The following is a 16,655-nucleotide window of genomic DNA, read 5'->3' as shown; positions in this document are numbered from 1 at the left end:
CATCTCCAACTAAAAAGGGTCCAGGTAATAGGTTGAAAAACCTCAGCTTGAGACCCTGGAGAGCCGCTGCCAGTCTGAGTAGACAATACTGACTTTGATGGACCCAGGGTCTGATTCAGTATAAGGCAGCTTCATGTGTTCATATGGGTTCTTAGGCATTGAAGAGGCGAGTTGATAGCGATAACAAGCTCTTTATTGAGTGCAGCATGGTGGCGGCTCCACTAGCTGAACTGAGAACTGGGCCAGCGGGGCCAAACGCATGTACATCTCTGGTTCCCGCGCAAGCAGGTTATTGGGTCATTCAAACCAGCGGGAGACTGTGATTGGTCCAGGGCAGCTGAGATTTGGATCCTGCTGTCCATTGTTCCCAAGTCCCCAAGCTCAGTTCATATGGTTCCAATGAGCCAGGCAGGAACACCCAAGTCTTCAATTGAGTATACAATTCAATTGAATACAGCCACATAACCTTGATCCTCATGCATAACACTGGGTTTGTTATGTATGAGAGTCAATGTGTTATCAATGGTTTTCCTGCCTGGCTCATTGGAGCCTGAAGGACTGAGCTCGGGGACTTGGGAACAATGGGCACTAAGATCCAAATCCAGACTGCCCTGCTCCAATCACAGGCCCCCTGCTGGTTTGAATGACCCAATCACGTGGTAGCGCGGGAACCCTGAGTTGTATATAGTTGGCCCAGCGGGCCCTGTTCTCCAGTCTTGTTAGTGCAGCCACCTAGATATTGGATTTATATTGGATTTATATCCCGCCCTCCACTCCGAAGAGTCTCAGAGCGGTTCACAATCTCCTTTACCTTCCTCCCCCACAACAGACACCCTGTGAGGTAGGTGGGGCTGGAGAGGACTCTCACAGCAGCTGCCCTTTCAAGGACAACCTCTGCCAGAGCTATGGCTGACCCAAGGCCATGCTAGCAGGTGCAAGTGGAGGAGTGGGTTCTCCCAGATAAGAGTCCGCACACTTAACCACTACACCAAACTGGCTCTCCATGCTGTACCATGCTGTACTCAATAAAGAACTTGTTATCCACTTCCACCTCGCCTCCTAAATGCCTAAGAACCCACTATATTATAGGTTCTTCTTAAAACAGTCCTGCAGGGGAGGGACGGTGGCTCAGTGGTAGAGCATCTGCTTGGTAAGCAGAAGGTCCCAGGTTCAATCCCCGGCATCTCCAACTAAAAAGGGTCCAGGCAAATAGGTGTGAAAAACCTCCACAAGACCCTGGAGAGCTGCTGCCAGTCTGAGTAGACAATATTGACTTTGATGGACCGAGGGACTGATTCAGTATAAGGCAGCTTCATATGTTCATATGTTCACCCCATGAGCTTAGTTAGCATGCAATGCATTATCTACCATAGCTGATCTTTTGCACACAAACGAAGCATGATGAAACTGCTTTGGACAGATTGAAGCCATTTCAATGAGATGCCGGGGCTGCACAGCAGAGTTGCGCAGGGAAGCTCTTCTGCCTTGCCAGCGTGAGATTGAAATCAGACCCATTGAAAGTGAAATGAGAGGGGATGCTTTAATGCACATTTATGGATTCCCAACCCTCTGTGTCAATCTCTGTTTGTGTTACAGATTGATTACTCAGGATTGTTTTTAGAATCACTGTCCTAGATTAGAATTGCCACTCTGGTTTCTAGGAACCCTTTGGAAGAGCGGAAGAATGCGGTACTTTTTCTCTGAAGCCATTAGAACTTCATAACCTTAATAACTGTTCTTGTGCTCACAGTGTAGAAAGTGATGCGTTAATGCACAGCTCTGGTATTTCTTGAATTGGATTGATTTGAAAGCGGTGTCTGTACCCATGACTTCGATGCATATTCATGACTGCATTATTTAAAATATTTGCATCCCATCTCCCCCTTCGGCAAAGGCTCAGTGGATATCCATAGATACATTACTTTGGGGTGTGTGTGTCTGCAAATATTCAGAGATGAGTTTGTGCTTACAGACAAGGGGATTCAAGGGACAGCTTGTGTTAGTAGCAGAGACTGCTGCCTCGGCTGCGGCTGGTGCTCTTGGCTCTGCAGTCACAGACATTTTCATGCACAGTAGCCCATTTGGATATAGCAATACTGGTTAGAAGTGTCAACAGCGGCCCCTCAGCAATATCTGATTTGTGACATCAGGACAGGCAAGCAAGCTGGGGATGGAATCTGCAGGCCTGCTTTGTCAGCATGTTTGGGTCGCATCTCTAATGCGCGGCCCCAGAGGTCTTGCAACCTGTACCGTGCCTGGTCCCCATCTTACCCGTTAGTTCTGTCCCAAAAATGGTCTGGCCAGGAAGTCCTGCTGTACCACATCACTCGCAGTAAGAAGGTGCACAAGAATGTGCCACAAGTCTTTCTCCTCTTCCCTTCATTGTGAGACCGCAGGAACCATGAAATGCATTTCCAGGAGGGGGAGTACTTTCCCACATTCTTATTTTCCTCGCTTGTAAGTTCCTGTTGCTTTGGTTTCCCCTTGTTTTGCATGTGGTTTGCTTCCTATAGTGGTCAATATGATATCATCCTGCTTTATGTCAGGCATATTTTCTGCATAAAATTTATGTCTGACACATTTCTGTGATGTAATATAGAATTGGCCACTAGATGGAGTAAAACATATGTGGAACAGACCCCCCCCCCCCCCAAAAAAAAGGCAACAGGAACACACAAGGGAGGTAAATGAGGATGTAGAACAGTTCAGCGAGAGGGCTGATGCATTCATGCGCACTGCCTTTTTGACTGCCTACCATGTAGAATGGATACGATCACTGTCATCAAAGACACAAATATAACTGGAGTCTTTGGATGCCTCTCAGTGAAAAGGAAGTTGTGCTGTTGTACTGAATAATGAAGTGTGCTCTTCGAAGAGTTGTGTCTGATTTGCTGTAACAGGACAGAGCCAGCAAATGACCAGAGGTTTTAGCTCACTTTGCAATTTACATCTTTCTTGGGTGCTAGATTATTGGCCAGAAATGTTACAAAAAGTTTTCATTCCCAGAAGTGCCCTTGTCGGCAAGAGGTTACTTAGAAATTGTCCAAATGACTAGCGTTATCGAAAATGCAGATAGACAGATCGGATCGAGTGCCTGCTCCCAGTCATGCACATTGTGCGTTTGTTTGTGCCTAAGAATGCCAAGTTCACATTAGGACTAGTACTGCTTCACTACATTTAACGTTTGCCAGTTGCCACTTGCATGCCATGTGGCATTACTGTGAAGTTCTCAGAAGGTGGGCCCACTGCTTTGGGGCAGAGCATACACATGGCATGCAGAGTGTCTCTGCTTCAGTCTCTGGCACCGCCAGCTGCAAAGATCTCAGGCCATAGTTCAGAGAAAGACTCTTCTCTTCCCAAGACCTTGGAAAGCTGTTGTCAGTCTGAGCAGATGATGAAGAGACGGGTGTCAGACAGCTTCATCTGCTTACAAGGAAAGGAGAGCAACAGTTTGTACCCAACTCACATTCAGCATTTCACTGCTTCTGTTCAGGCTGCGTTCTGTGGGTTCTTGTGCTCTGCCTGTTTCCATGCTGTCCCCTACGGCTGGCGTTCCTTTGTACCATCTGTATTTCAAATGCAATATCAACTTCTTTGATCTGATACTCTTTTCTGCAATGCCCAGTCGTTTCTCCTGGATTCCTTTGATCTCCTCGACAAGCTTGACCTCTTTGCTGCCTTGGATAAGGTTGTGCCACCCTCTCCTCGATTCCCTCCACTTCTTCAGTTTGGGCAACTTCTGTCTTCCCCAGGCTCTCTCTGGAGATTCCACATTAATATTTTCCACTGGGAGAATTTCCCTCACGGCCTTCCTCTTTTTGCTGCAATTCCTGCAGCTGTGTCCTCAACCCCTGCTGTTTTCGGATCATTATTTTTAAAAACTTGAGTCACCTGTCTACCTTACACTTCAGGTCACATACAACTGATTTCTTTTAAATAAAAAAATACGTATCAAATGAGGAGAACAGTAGTCACCGGGTGAATTTTGGAGCTTTTGGGACCACCAATACGATGGTGACATCCAGATTTACATCTCTTCCCCAGTCAGCCATCTGCCTGATATTTCATTGCCTTTGGAAACGGGCATGGCTAAGGTTACGCTAATAATCTTTCTTTCTGCCTCTCCTGTTTTCATTCCAAATATCAGTTAGCGATCACCATCTACCCCGTCACAGACAGAACGTCTTGGTTTTGCCTTTGATTCTTCTCTTTTGTGCTTCCTTACATTAATTCTTTTTTAGCAAGTTATGTTGCTTCTTTCTGTCAGTATGGGAATGTCAGAATCGGAACTTTCCTCTCAGTCCTCTCTGGTCATCTGTTGCCTTGACTACAAAACCTCCTTTCTGGCTTTCCCAAATCACGTTTCAGTCCTCTCACCTCTGTCCAGAATGCTGCCGCCAAAATAATTCGCTTCCCTAGCTGTGATGTTCCTCAGATCTCTTCCCTGATGTTCGCGTTCAACACAGATTCCTTCAAAACTGTATGCAGGCCATGCACCGCCTTAACTTCCTGTCCTTATGTCCAAACACGTAACCTTTGCCTCTCCAAACCTACATTTTCCTGCAGCCTCTTTATGATCCATATTTCCACAGCATCTTACTGAGTGCACTCTCTATCCTTCTTTTAATTTCCTCCTCATTTTTTTCCACTAAGTTTTTTTGTTTAACCCTTGAATCCCCATTTGAAACAAATACTTGACTCCGATAATATACTGGAAGAGCAACAGGATGTTTTGCCTTGTGAAATAGCATCTGCAGTGAGAACGGAGTCCCATCGGGACTATTCTGCAGGGGACAGGAGGCTTTTCATTCTTCCCCAGTTGTCATTTTTGTGACCTCAAGACCTGCTGTCCCCCCAAGCTGCTCATTGTCCCACTTGGCAAAGAAAATGCAGACATCATAATGCAGCCTCTTTGGTTCACCCAGTGGAGAAAGAGCACTTCTGGTGAAAGAGCACTTCTGTTGAACATGGCAACAGCAGTGCAGAGAGAAAGAGCGATCTCCTTTCTCCCTGTACCATGGCATTAATCTGAATAGGGAAGGAAGGTTCTGAGGCTGCTGTTTCCCAAAGGGAGAAATGTGCTGGAGAGACATTTATGGTTCTAACGAAGCCCAAAGCCTGAAGCATGTGGAGTTGCATTCCTTCAGAGTCATCCCTTGCAGCTGCTCCCTCCTCTCTCCAGTTGTAGACATGTAGTTTTTAAGCTCTTTATGGGTTGGTATTTGGCCTTTTGCTTATCTCTCTTCCAAACACCATGCATATTCATACTAATACAAATGAAACCCTGCAAGGACCTGCAGGAGGTATCCCATTTTCCAAGCCCCCATCGTCTCTCTCCTTTCCCTGCTTCAGTGAAAACATATTAACACACAAACACATGTAGGAGGGTCAGTAACAGTTACTGGGGATACGCTATACTATACACCGGGGGTGGCCAACGGTAGCTCTTCAGATTTTTTTTGCCTACAACTCCCATCAGCCCCAGCCATTGGCCATGCTGGCTGGGGCTGATGGGAGTTGTAGGCAAAAAAACATCTGGAGAACTACCGTTGGCCACCCCTGCTATACACTATACTCCCCCTCTGGCAGAGGGACACCAAGGTTGCTACCCATGTAGTCTCAGTTGGCAGGAGCACCTTCCGCAAACATGATTTGGTGTGGATGTATAGGTTCCTATGGAAGAAGGGCATATGTGATATCCAAGACCCTTGCTATGTTCTTCACACAAGCAGCATATAGTCTGTAAACTTAGCAGTGATTCATTTTTGTAGGCTTTGGACTAAAGGACTCATGAGGCCTGCCTTTTTGAAATTATTACCGTTTTTGCACACAGCTTACCTCGCAGTCACAATCCTGTCCCCTCCGCAGTGTCCGGTCGGATTTCCCACCATCTGCGCCGGAGTTACAGGAAGTGCCGCGGCTTTTGCGTAGCAAACGTAAACCGCTAAAACCCAGTTTACGTGTGTTACGCAGAAGCTGCAGCACTTCCTGTAACTCCGGTGCAGATGGTGGGAAATCCGACCGGACGCTGCGGAAGGAACAGGATTGTGACTGCGAGGTAAGCTGTGTACGAAAATGGTAAATGTGTACTTCACATGGGAAGCTACAAGCTGCTTTTCCTCCTGAACCTTTGAGCACTGGCCCTGGACTTGTGTCTCAAGCTCTGCCCCAACAGCACCTTTGAATCCTTTTATGACGTATTAAGGAGCAGTGCCTGAGTCAGACAGTTCAGTGATCAAATATCGGGCAAATGAGACAAATGAGAAAATTTCATACAAGATGAATGCCAGTCTCTAAAAATTTAATGCCGGGATATTAAGCGCGTACAAATAAATGTACTACCTGGAATGTCCCCACATGCAAGGCAGTCTGCCTTAGGCGGAGTCGATACCAAAATGGTGTGGCTCATCAAGGTGTGATGATAAGAAAAATAATTTCATCTCACCATCCATTACCAACCCCAGTGAAGCTTATTGATGGATGCAAACCCTTACTTTAAGGAATGTTGTGTGGTTTTATTGCTTTGTCATAGAGTCATAGAGTTGGAAGGGACCTCCAGGGTTATCTTATCCAACCCCCTGCACAATGCAGGAAATTCACAAATACCTCCACCTAAATTCACAGGATTCCCGTCGCTGTCAGATGGCCATCTAGCTTCTGCTTAAAAACCTCCAAGGAAAAAAGGAAAACTGAAAACTAAAAAGGAGAAGTGAACATGGCTTTGGTGAAGCAGGATTTCTCCAGACCTATGTTAAGCCTGCTTTCAGCTTGATAGTATTTTCTTTGCATAATTCCTGTGGCAGCTCTTGCTGCGTGCATTCAACGTATGTCAAACTGGAGCGTTCATCGTCCTTCTGCCAACAGTAAACTCCAAATGGCCTTAGAGCCGGTAGTTTTCAGTGGCTTACTGTATGTCAGAAAGTGCTGTCTCAAGACTGTATATCCTCCTTTGCCTTCAGCAACTTAATGGTTCTGCATTTACAGCTGAATAAGTGGAATAATAAATTCTGGTTGATTCGACGACATTTCTTATAGAGGTAGCTTCCAGTCTTCAAATTATTAAATGATTTTAACCAATCCACTAAATTTAACCTCCAGCAACTTCCACGATTCATCTTTTGCCACTGGTCACCTTTTGTGAAGGAAGGCTTTGACCATTCTGTTCTCCCAGTGCCATCAGGAATTCTCTTACCTGGTTATAAAAATGGCCTAACTGGAGGCGAAGCTCTCCAGAAATATTCCAAACACACTCAGAGATCCTTTGCCTTCCCTTAAGCATTTGTCTCAGCCAACAGGAGCCAGAAAGCTAACTTGACCATTGTCTTCTGCTGCAAATAGGGGCGTTTTTGTTCATTGCTTTCTTGCCTTAATTTCTCTAGGAACAACGACTGAAGCACCAGTTTTACCCACTTCAGAATCTAAATTAGTTATAATGGAAGAAAAGTGTAAGTACCTCCCTCCTTCCCATGATTCTATCTCTTTTCAAATATATTTTATTTAATTTGTTCTTACAGTATATCTTCAGTGCTTTATTATCTCTTGATATAGACATTATCATCAGCAGAATTTCAAAGAAAGGATCACTAGTTACGCTTCCACATAGGAGTATTTATGTCTTTGCTATCCAGGCTGCAGAGAATCTAGACCCTTTCTCTCAGAGAACAAGTTCCTTAGCTTTTAGCCTACATGAACTATAGTATTTAGACTGCTTGTGCAAGAGGAGTCCCATTGGTGTTTATGGAACTCCTCCGAAGGAAATGAGGTGTGAGCTTTAAGCCTCTTTCATCATACTTGTTTATGGAAATGAGATAGTTTGATTCCATACAATTTTAAAATCCCTCTCAAAGGAATATGCTAACGCAAACGTATAAAGAAGGAAAAATTAAAGAAAGATCTCATGTACAGCATGAGATGGCATTAGTGGCTGAATAATGCATAGTAATGTATCACCCAATGTTATCGCAAAATGACAGCAAACAAGCAGAATTACTGAAATGCAACATTTAACCGGAGAGCCGGTTTGGTGTAGTGGTTAGAGAACCAGGTTTGATTCCCCACTCCTCCACTTGCACCTGCTGGAATGGCCTTGGGTCAGCCATAGCTCTGGCAGAGGTTGTCCTTGAAGGGCAGCTGCTGGGAGAGCCCTCTCAGCCCCACCCACCTCACAGGGTGTCTGTTGTGGGGGAGGGAGATAAAGGAGATTGTGAGCCGCTCTGAGACTCTGTCCTTGAAAGGGCAGCTGCTGTGAGAGCCCTCTCAGCCCCGCCCACCTCATAGGGTGTCTGTTGTGGGGGGAGGAAGATAAAGGAGATTGTGAGCCGCTCTGAGACTCTTCGGAGTGGAGGGCGGGATATAAATCCAATATCTTCATCTACCTCACAGGGTGTCTGTTGTGTGGGAGGAAGGTAAAGGAGATTGTGAGCCGCTCTGAGACTCTTCAGAGTGGAGGGTGGGATATAAATCCAATATCTTCATCTACCTCACAGGGTGTCTGTTGTGGGGGGAGGAAGATAAAGGAGATTGTGAGCCGCTCTGAGACTCTTCGGAGTGGAGGGCGGGATATAAATCCAATATCTTCATCTACCTCACAGGGTGTCTGTTGTGTGGGAGGAAGGTAAAGGAGATTGTGAGCCGCTCTGAGACTCTTCGGAGTGGAGGGTGGGATATAAATCCAACATCTTCATCTACCTCACAGGGTGTCTGTTGTGGGGGAGGAAGGTAAAGGAGATTGTGAGCCGCTCTGAGACTCTTCGGAGTGGAGGGTGAGATATAAATCCAATATCTTCATCTACCTCACAGGGTGTCTGTTGTGTGGGAGGAAGGTAAAGGAGATTGTGAGCCGCTCTGAGACTCTTCGGAGTGGAGGGTGGGATATAAATCCAATATCTTCATCTACCTCACAGGGTGTCTGTTGTGTGGGAGGAAGGGAAAGGAGATTGTGAGCCGCTCTGAGACTCTTCGGAGTGGAGGACGGGATATAAATCCAATATCTTCTATCTTCTTCTTCTTCTTAATTTTGGTTGGTGACAAAGGGCTATATCTTAAGACACCCCCACCAAAAATGTTTCTGCTGGGCTTCCCCTCTGGATTGTATAGTGCTGGTCATGGTGGTGGGGGTGGGGGTGGGGGGGTGTTCCTGCAGTGGTAGGAAAGGATTGATGAAAATCTCCCCTCTGCAGGCTGGAAACAAGCACTGTCAACTCTCCGTCTTACTTGTTTTGTTGTTTTTATTGCATTAACAATTAAGGGAAAGCAAGATGCAAAGCAGATGGATGAAGATTTACAACTGAGACCAGCCAGGTTTTGTAGTACCTAATTTAGGCTCCTTGAACATGCCATGCAACTATCACCTCCACTCTCTTTTATTTATTTTTATTTCATTTGGTGAATTTATATTCCGCCCTTTCCCATAACGGGCTCAGGGCAGATCACAGCATAGGTTAATAAAAACCAAGAAATCAAATTTAAAACGATACAATAAAACCAAACAGCGGAACGATAAAACTAAATAAGGTGCATCGCCGGTGGAAAGGGCACATTTCACAGAGTACACTCTTTTGCCCAAGAAGAAGTGATGGTGTTAAAATCAGATTCAGCACCTCAACGAGGCTATAAAGCCTGATGTCACAACAAGGGAGGCTGATTGATGGAAGAGGTGGTGGGATAGGACGCCCGCTGCCTCAACCAAAAGCCCAGCAGAACAGCTCCGTCTTACAGGCCCTACGAAATGGCAGCAGCTCAGATAGGGCCCGGATCTCCGTAGGGAGCTGATTCCAACAGGCAGGGGCCAGAGCCGAAAAAACCCTGGCCCTGGTTGAGGCGAGATGGATGTCTTTTGGGCCAGGGATGGTCAGGAGATGCTGCGTAGCAGACTGAAACACCCTCCGGAGAGAGGCGGTCCCTCAAGTATGTCGGTCCCAGGCCATGGAAGGCTTTAAACGTTAGTACCAGAACCTTAAAGCAGATCTGGTACTCAATTGGTAGCCAGTGCAATTGGCGCAGCACTGTCCGAATGCTTGCCCCAGCTGGAGTTTCTGGATCAGCCCCAAGGGCAAGCCTATGTAGAGCGAGTTACAGTCATCCAGCCTGGAAGTGACCGTTGCGTGAATCACTGTAGCTAAATCCTCGGGGGATAGATAGGGTGCCAGCTGTCTGACCTGCCGAAGATGATAGCAGGGAGATCGAGCAACTGCTTTGACTTGGGCCTCCATGGTCAGTGAGGCATCCAGTATCACTCCCAGACTCTTCACCTTTTGAGCCAATACAAGAAATGCACCGTCCAGGGTTGGGAGTCAGAGGCCTGGCTCCAATCCCACTCGGTTCAGGTACAGGAGCTCCGTCTTAGCTGGACTGAGCTTCAGCCGGCTTTGTCGCAACCATCCAGCCACAGCTTCTTGAGCCCTAGTCAGATAATCTGGGGCGGAATCTGATTGGCCATCCATCAACAGATAGAGCTGGGTGTCATCCTGGGTGACAACCCAGCCCAAAACCTTGAGCAATCTGGGCAAGGGGGCGTATATAGATGTTGAACATCATTGGTGAGAGAATAGTTCCCTGCGGCACACCACATTCAAGTGGGTGACGCATAGAGATCTGCTCGCCAAGAGCCACCCTTTGTTCCCGACCACGGAGAAAGGAGGAAAACCACTGTAAGGCAACCCGCTGAACTCCAATATCAACAAGGCGGTGGGTCATTAGATCATAATTGACCGTGTCAAACGCTGTCATGAACACTTTCTTCCAGATACCACATATAGGGAAGCATTGGGAGATCATATCAAGATACGTGGTCTTAGTTAGGGTTTCACAATCCAGGCTCAACACTTTGATTGGTTCCAGAGTCACTTTGTAGGCTGGGGGAAAGCTCCAGATTGGCTGAGTGGAGCGGTGGGATTCAGGCCAGGAGTGTTATCAACATGTGATAAATTGAAAGCCAAGATGAAGAAACAATAGCTTACCGAAGGCCACCTGGTGAGCTCATACCTGAGGCAGAATTTCAGTGGAAGGTTTCATGACCTACATACACCTCCGGCTTTGAGCTGCTGTCCTATACGGATTTTATTATTTATGTAGAAAGTTTATATCCCCCTTTTCTGCCCCACAGGGGCAAACCAGGGCAGCTAACAAGCTGAAACATTTTAAAACCAACCCTCCCACAAAACATGAACATCATTATAAAATTACGTAAAAACAGCTAAAATGTATACAAAGAAATAAAAATAACAGCTAAAACTTTCAACAATAAGGAGGGATCACTGAAGGAAAGCTAAATGAGACAGCAACTGATGGGGGAAAACAAATCTTGAGGCAGGAGTACCAGAGTTTTGGTGCTACGCTCAGGAAGGCCCTCAGCAATCTCAGAAGTCAGGGGCATCTGAAAAAGGGCTGTAGTGTTTTGGTGGGTTCGTAAAGGAGTAAGCGGCTCCTCAGGTATGTTGGTTCCATACCATATAGGGCTTTGAAGGTCAACACCAGCACCTTGAATTGTGCCTGAAAACAAATCAGGAACCACTGATGGGCCAAGACTGCAGTAATAAGGCCCCTAGGACTCACTGCAGTCGACATCCTTGCTGCAACATTCAGTACCATCTGAAGTTTCCAAACACTTTTCACATACAGCTCACTGCAGTAATCTAATCTCGATGCAGCTAGGACATGAACCTTGGTAGCCAGATCTTTTCTGCCCAGAAAAGGACACAGCTGGTTAACCAGTCAAAGCTGATAAAAGGCACTCCTGGCCACAGCTGCCACCTGCTTATCCAACAGTAAGCCTGGATCCAGGAGCACCTGGCACTGTAGACCTGTTCCTTCAAGGGAAGTGCAATCCCACCCAGAATGGGTGACACCTTAAATCCTTTGGCCAGTCGGTAGCACTTCCATCTTGCTGTGATTAAGCTTCAGGGTTTTTTTTAGCTTGCATGCATTCCAAAACTGCCTCCAGGCAGCAGTTCAGGATTTCTTCAGCCTCAGCTGGAAGTGTAAGATAGAACTGAGCATTATGCAGATGCTGGTGGTGACAATCCTGCCCAAATCTCTGTATGACGTCTCCCAGCAGTTCCATGTAGAAGTTGAAGAGCGTAGGGCACAAGATGGAACCTTGCAGGACCTCACAGGCCAAAGGCAAAGGGGCTGAGCAGCAGTTCCCCAGCACCACCTTCTGAAACCTACCTTCCATGTAAGAATCAGAACCACTGCAGAATGGTGCCTCCCAATCCCAGACCGGATAGGTGGTCCAGAAGGATACCATAATCAATGGTATCAAAAGTTGCTGAAAGGTTCAGGAGAATTCACAGAGTTGTATTCCCTCTATCTCCTGGCACAGGTCATTCACCAGGGTAACCAGGGGTGGCGCTGAGTTTTTTGCAGCCCCAGGCCACCCCCACACCTCCGTCACTGCCCCCCACTGGGGGGGGTCTTTAAATGGGGGGGAGGTGGGGCTACTTCTGCTGCCTCCCTGCTAGGTGGAGAAGTGGCAGAAGCAGCTGATCTGCCTCCCACTTCCCATTTAAAGATCCCCGCGGTCAGCTGATTGGTGGGGCATTTAAATGGTGGGGAGGCGGGTCCCCACAGCGCCACCTCTTTCATCCAGCTAGTCCCGTCTCTGCCTCGCTCCGAGACTGCCTTTCCTCTCAGTGGAGGCAGCCTTGGAGCGAGGCCACGCCACATCTTTCATCCCCCTGGGTCCCGGGCGGGCGAAGAGGCAGTGCAGCACCTTTGCCTCACTCTGAGGCTGCCTTTCCTTGCAGGGAAGACAGCCTCAGACCGAGGCCGCATCACCTGTTTCATCCACCCAGGTTTTGGGCGGTCAGAAGGGGCTGTGAGGCGTTGGGCGGCATGTGGAAAGGGGGTGCCTAGCGACACCCCATAGGCCAGGCAGCACCCCAGGCATCTGCCTACATGGCCTACTCCCACGCGCCAGCTGTGAGGGTAACCAAGGCTGTTTCAGTCCCATAACCAGGGGCTTTTCCGTGTGCATAGCTAGCTCCTGCTCGAGAGCCAGTTTGGTGTAGTGGTTAAGGGTGCGGTCTCTTATCTGGGAGAATCGGGTTTGATTCCCCATTGCTCTGCTTACAGCTGTTGGAATGGCCTTGGGTTAGCCATAGCTATTGCAGGAGTAGTCCTTGAAAGGGCAGCTGCTGTGAGAGCCCTCTCAGCCCCACCCACCTCACAGGGTGTCTGTTGTGGGGGGAGAAGATATAGGAGATTGTAAACCGCTCTGAGTCCCTGATTCAGAGGGAAGGGCGGGGTATAAATCTACAGTCTTCTTCTCCTCCTGATTTTCTTGGCAGTCAATCCACAAGCATTGGAATAGTTTTGAGGATGGTTCTTTCACATGTCTCCCCCCCGCTTGCATTTTCACAGTTGTGGAGTCAGTTTATTTTCTTCTGCATGTGCATTCAATAATGAGGATGGGTGCTGTCATCATTAATGATATCACATTATCACCCCCCCCCCCCCCGTTTTAAAAAGACATTAAAATGATAATTCATTACCGGAACATTGCAACAATAGGCTTAGCAGGTTCTCTGAATTTCCATTTTCCTTAAATTTAAAAAAAAAAGAAGTAAATCTCTATTTCCTTCCCTGGTGTAGATAAACCTTTTTTCTTATTTCTTTGTGAGGGAAAGGACTAGAGACTTACTTTTCTTTAAATGAAAGCTGGGAATTCACAGAGCATGCTAAGCCTATAGTTAAGTGTTCCAGCAATATAGTGATATCTTAGGCTGCGTCCTGACCGGCAGTTTAAGTCAACACGGGGATGGCTCACAGACAGATTTTAAAAAATCCAATCCAGACGTGCACATCTGCCTCCTCTTCCACTCCTGTACTCACCCCATCCTCCAGCATCTCTGAGGCGGCTCAGAAAGTGTGTAAGCAAATCGGTCTGCCGTCTGTCTTTTTGGGTGAATGCATGAGCACACTAGGTCTAGGTGGATCAGCCAGAAGCCAGATACTTCACCTTAAGTCCTCAGCAGAAAGATGAACTCAGCCTCAAGAAACCTTCCAGTCTTGGCCTCAGTTGTTTTAGGATACTTTTACAAGCTTAAGCCATTTTGCTTGGTTCAGCTGCTTTTCCTGCGGCTCATCAGATCTGCTGGGTTTTTGACTTCCTCGTGCAGAGAGCTTCACTAATTCTAGCAGGCTCAGGGACTCTACAGCACTTCAGTACCTGCTTTTAGGAATCAGAGGTTCTGCTGAATATCACCCACTGAATTCTACTTTGGTAGCAAATCGAGGGGAGTTTGCCGCAAAATAGAACGAGCATTAAGGATCCTGGCAGCTGCACTCAGATTGGCCACTCTTGCAGAGCCAGCCAATCAGGGAACCTCTATGGACTAGCACTCAGCGAATGAGGTTTGCACAATGAACATATATGAAGCTGCCTTATACTGAATCAGACCCTCGGTCCGTCAAAGTCAGTCTTGTCTACTCAGACTGGCAGCGGATCTCCAGGGTCTCATGCTGAGGTTTTTCGCACCTATTTGCCTGGGCCCTTTTTTGGAGATGCCAGAGATTGAACCTGGGACCTTCTGCTTACCAAACAGATGCTCTACCACTGAGCCACAGCCCCATTCATGGCTCTCCAGGGTCTCAAGCTGAGGTTTTTCACGCCTATTTGCCTGGGCCCTTTTAGTTGGAGATGCCGGGGATTGAACCTGGGACCTTCTGCATGCCGAGGAGACACTCTGCCATGGAGCCACTGTCACCCTCCCAGCGAGGCCAGTCCTGTTGAGTTCAGACGTGGCTCACCGGTTGGTGCACTGAAGTCAGTGGCCTCACTCACGGGCACATGAACCTATGAAGCTGTCTTCTACTGAATCTGACCTTCGGTCCATCAAAGTCAGTATTGTATATTCAGACTGGCAGCGGCTCTCCAGGGTCTCAAGCTGAGGTTTTTCACACCTCTTTGCCTGGAGCCTTTATAGTTGGAGTTACCGGGGATTGAACCTGGGACCTCCTGCTTACAAAGCAGATGCTCTACCACTGAGCCACCATCCCTCCTTGCCTGATGTTCCTATTGGTTAGTTGTATTCTGGGGCTGTGTTTTGAGTGGAGTTTCTGTGTATATAGTTGTCAGGGCCGGATTAACAATTAGGCCAATCAGGCACTGCCCTAAGGGCCTCCATGCCTTTAGGGTCCCTGGGCCATCTTCAACCCCCTGGTTTCCCCCCCTGCTTGCAGCCCTCCCAGCCTGCATGCACAGCCAGCAACTGAGCTGTTCTTTGCCTGACCTGCCTGGTGCGGCTGCTGCTGGCGTCGCAGCTTTGTCAAAGGGGCTTTTGAGAAGGTGCCTGCAGGTTGCTTTGAGGGTTGCAGGTGGTGGGGTGGGTGCTTTGACTCCAAGATAATTTGGGAGGCCCCCCCCCCAATTTTTTTTGACTGCCTAGGGGTCTCCATAGGGAGGTGGCTCAGTGGTAGAGCATCTGATGGGGAGGGACGGTGGCTCAGTGGTAGAGCATCTGCTTGGGAAGCAGAAGGTCCCAGGTTCAATCCCTGTCATCTCCAAAAAAGGGTCCAGGCAAATAGGTGTGAAAAACCTCAGCTTGAGACCCTGGAGAGCCGCTGCCAGTCTGAGAAGACAATGCTGACTTTGATGGACCAAAGGTCTGATTCAGTATAAGGCAGCTTCATATGTTCATAGGGTTTAATACAGCGCTGATAGTTGTGGCTAGCGATGTGTGTTTTCAGTTGGGTTTTTGCTAAATAAAGAGCTATGCTGAAATCACTCTAGCATCTGAACCCACTACTTTACACGTTCCCTGCAGCTCGCTCATCCTTACCTCATCACAGGACAACTCCCATATGCATTAAATAGCCACCGGGAGCTTCCTGATGTGCCTCCGTGGCATGTTTCTGGCTGTGTGATTGACCCAGGCATGCCATGCATGTGCAGAAGCAGTGTGAACACTCCTCCCTATGTGTGTGTGACCCATGCCTGTCTCAGCCACCATCTGATTGCCACAGTGTTCCTCAACCTAGATCGGCTTTTTAAAAGCCTAGAGGCTGCCACGGCAACCGGTTCGTCTTATCCCAGCCAACAACTAGACCTCCGATTCAGTGGGAGCTCACAGGAGCACAGCTCCTGAACCTTTCTGAGAGTTCCACCTCCTCCTTCTGAGAGGTCCACCTTCCTGTCCATTGAATAGTAGGTGCAGCTGCATAACAATCCCTGGATGAGCTCCACCACCTATTTTTCTACAAAATGACCCCTGCCGACAACATCCTGTCGCTTTCATAACACACTGCCAGTGCCGAAGTCACACAACCATTTCAGTCCCAGGGCCCCCTGCCACAGTTATCTGTGGCCTTATTGTACCCTACAAGCATAGCAGCTGCTGACACTCAAGAGATGTGTGACAAAGGAAGCGAAGAAACATTAGGCACGCTGGATTGAAAACCTTTCCCACAAGGGATGAATTAGCTCAGTTTCTTCTCTCAGGCTACTGGTTGAGGATTGCACCCTTTGAGGACAAAGCTGCTTTAAGAAACCACTGAACCACAGGCTGAAATTAAGAGTTTTTGGCTAAACATTAGGAAGAACTTCCTCACAGCTTGAGCGGTTCCTCCGTGGAACAGGCTTCCTTGGGAAGTGGTGGGCTCTCCTTCTTTGGAGTTTTTCAGGCAGAGGCTAGATGGCCATCTGACAGCAATGC

General features: G+C 47.7%; 1 protein-coding gene and 1 non-coding gene across 6 annotated transcripts in view; one reads left to right on the top strand and one right to left on the bottom strand.

Moving 5' to 3' along the window:
• NRG2 (neuregulin 2) overlaps positions 1–16,655 on the top strand; it is a 277,373-nt gene that overhangs the window by 190,907 nt on the left and 69,811 nt on the right. For 3 of the 5 annotated variants that reach the window (XM_060254107.1, XM_060254105.1, XM_060254106.1), the window contains exon 4: positions 7,380–7,445. The exons of the other annotated variants lie outside the window; for them this stretch is intronic. In XM_060254107.1, the coding sequence (XP_060110090.1) occupies positions 7,380–7,445 (66 nt within the window). The remainder of the gene's footprint in view (positions 1–7,379; positions 7,446–16,655) is intronic. 5 annotated transcript variants of the gene reach the window in all.
• On the bottom strand, positions 14,929–15,000 carry TRNAT-UGU (transfer RNA threonine (anticodon UGU)). Its single transcript has one exon. It is a non-coding gene; the product is annotated as a tRNA-Thr (tRNA).

Source organism: Heteronotia binoei, chromosome 14, assembly GCF_032191835.1.
Source record: "Heteronotia binoei isolate CCM8104 ecotype False Entrance Well chromosome 14, APGP_CSIRO_Hbin_v1, whole genome shotgun sequence".
Lineage (NCBI taxonomy): Eukaryota > Metazoa > Chordata > Lepidosauria > Squamata > Gekkonidae > Heteronotia > Heteronotia binoei.
The sequence above is the reverse complement of the archived record's forward strand: the minus strand, read 5'-3'. Positions and strand labels throughout refer to the sequence as shown.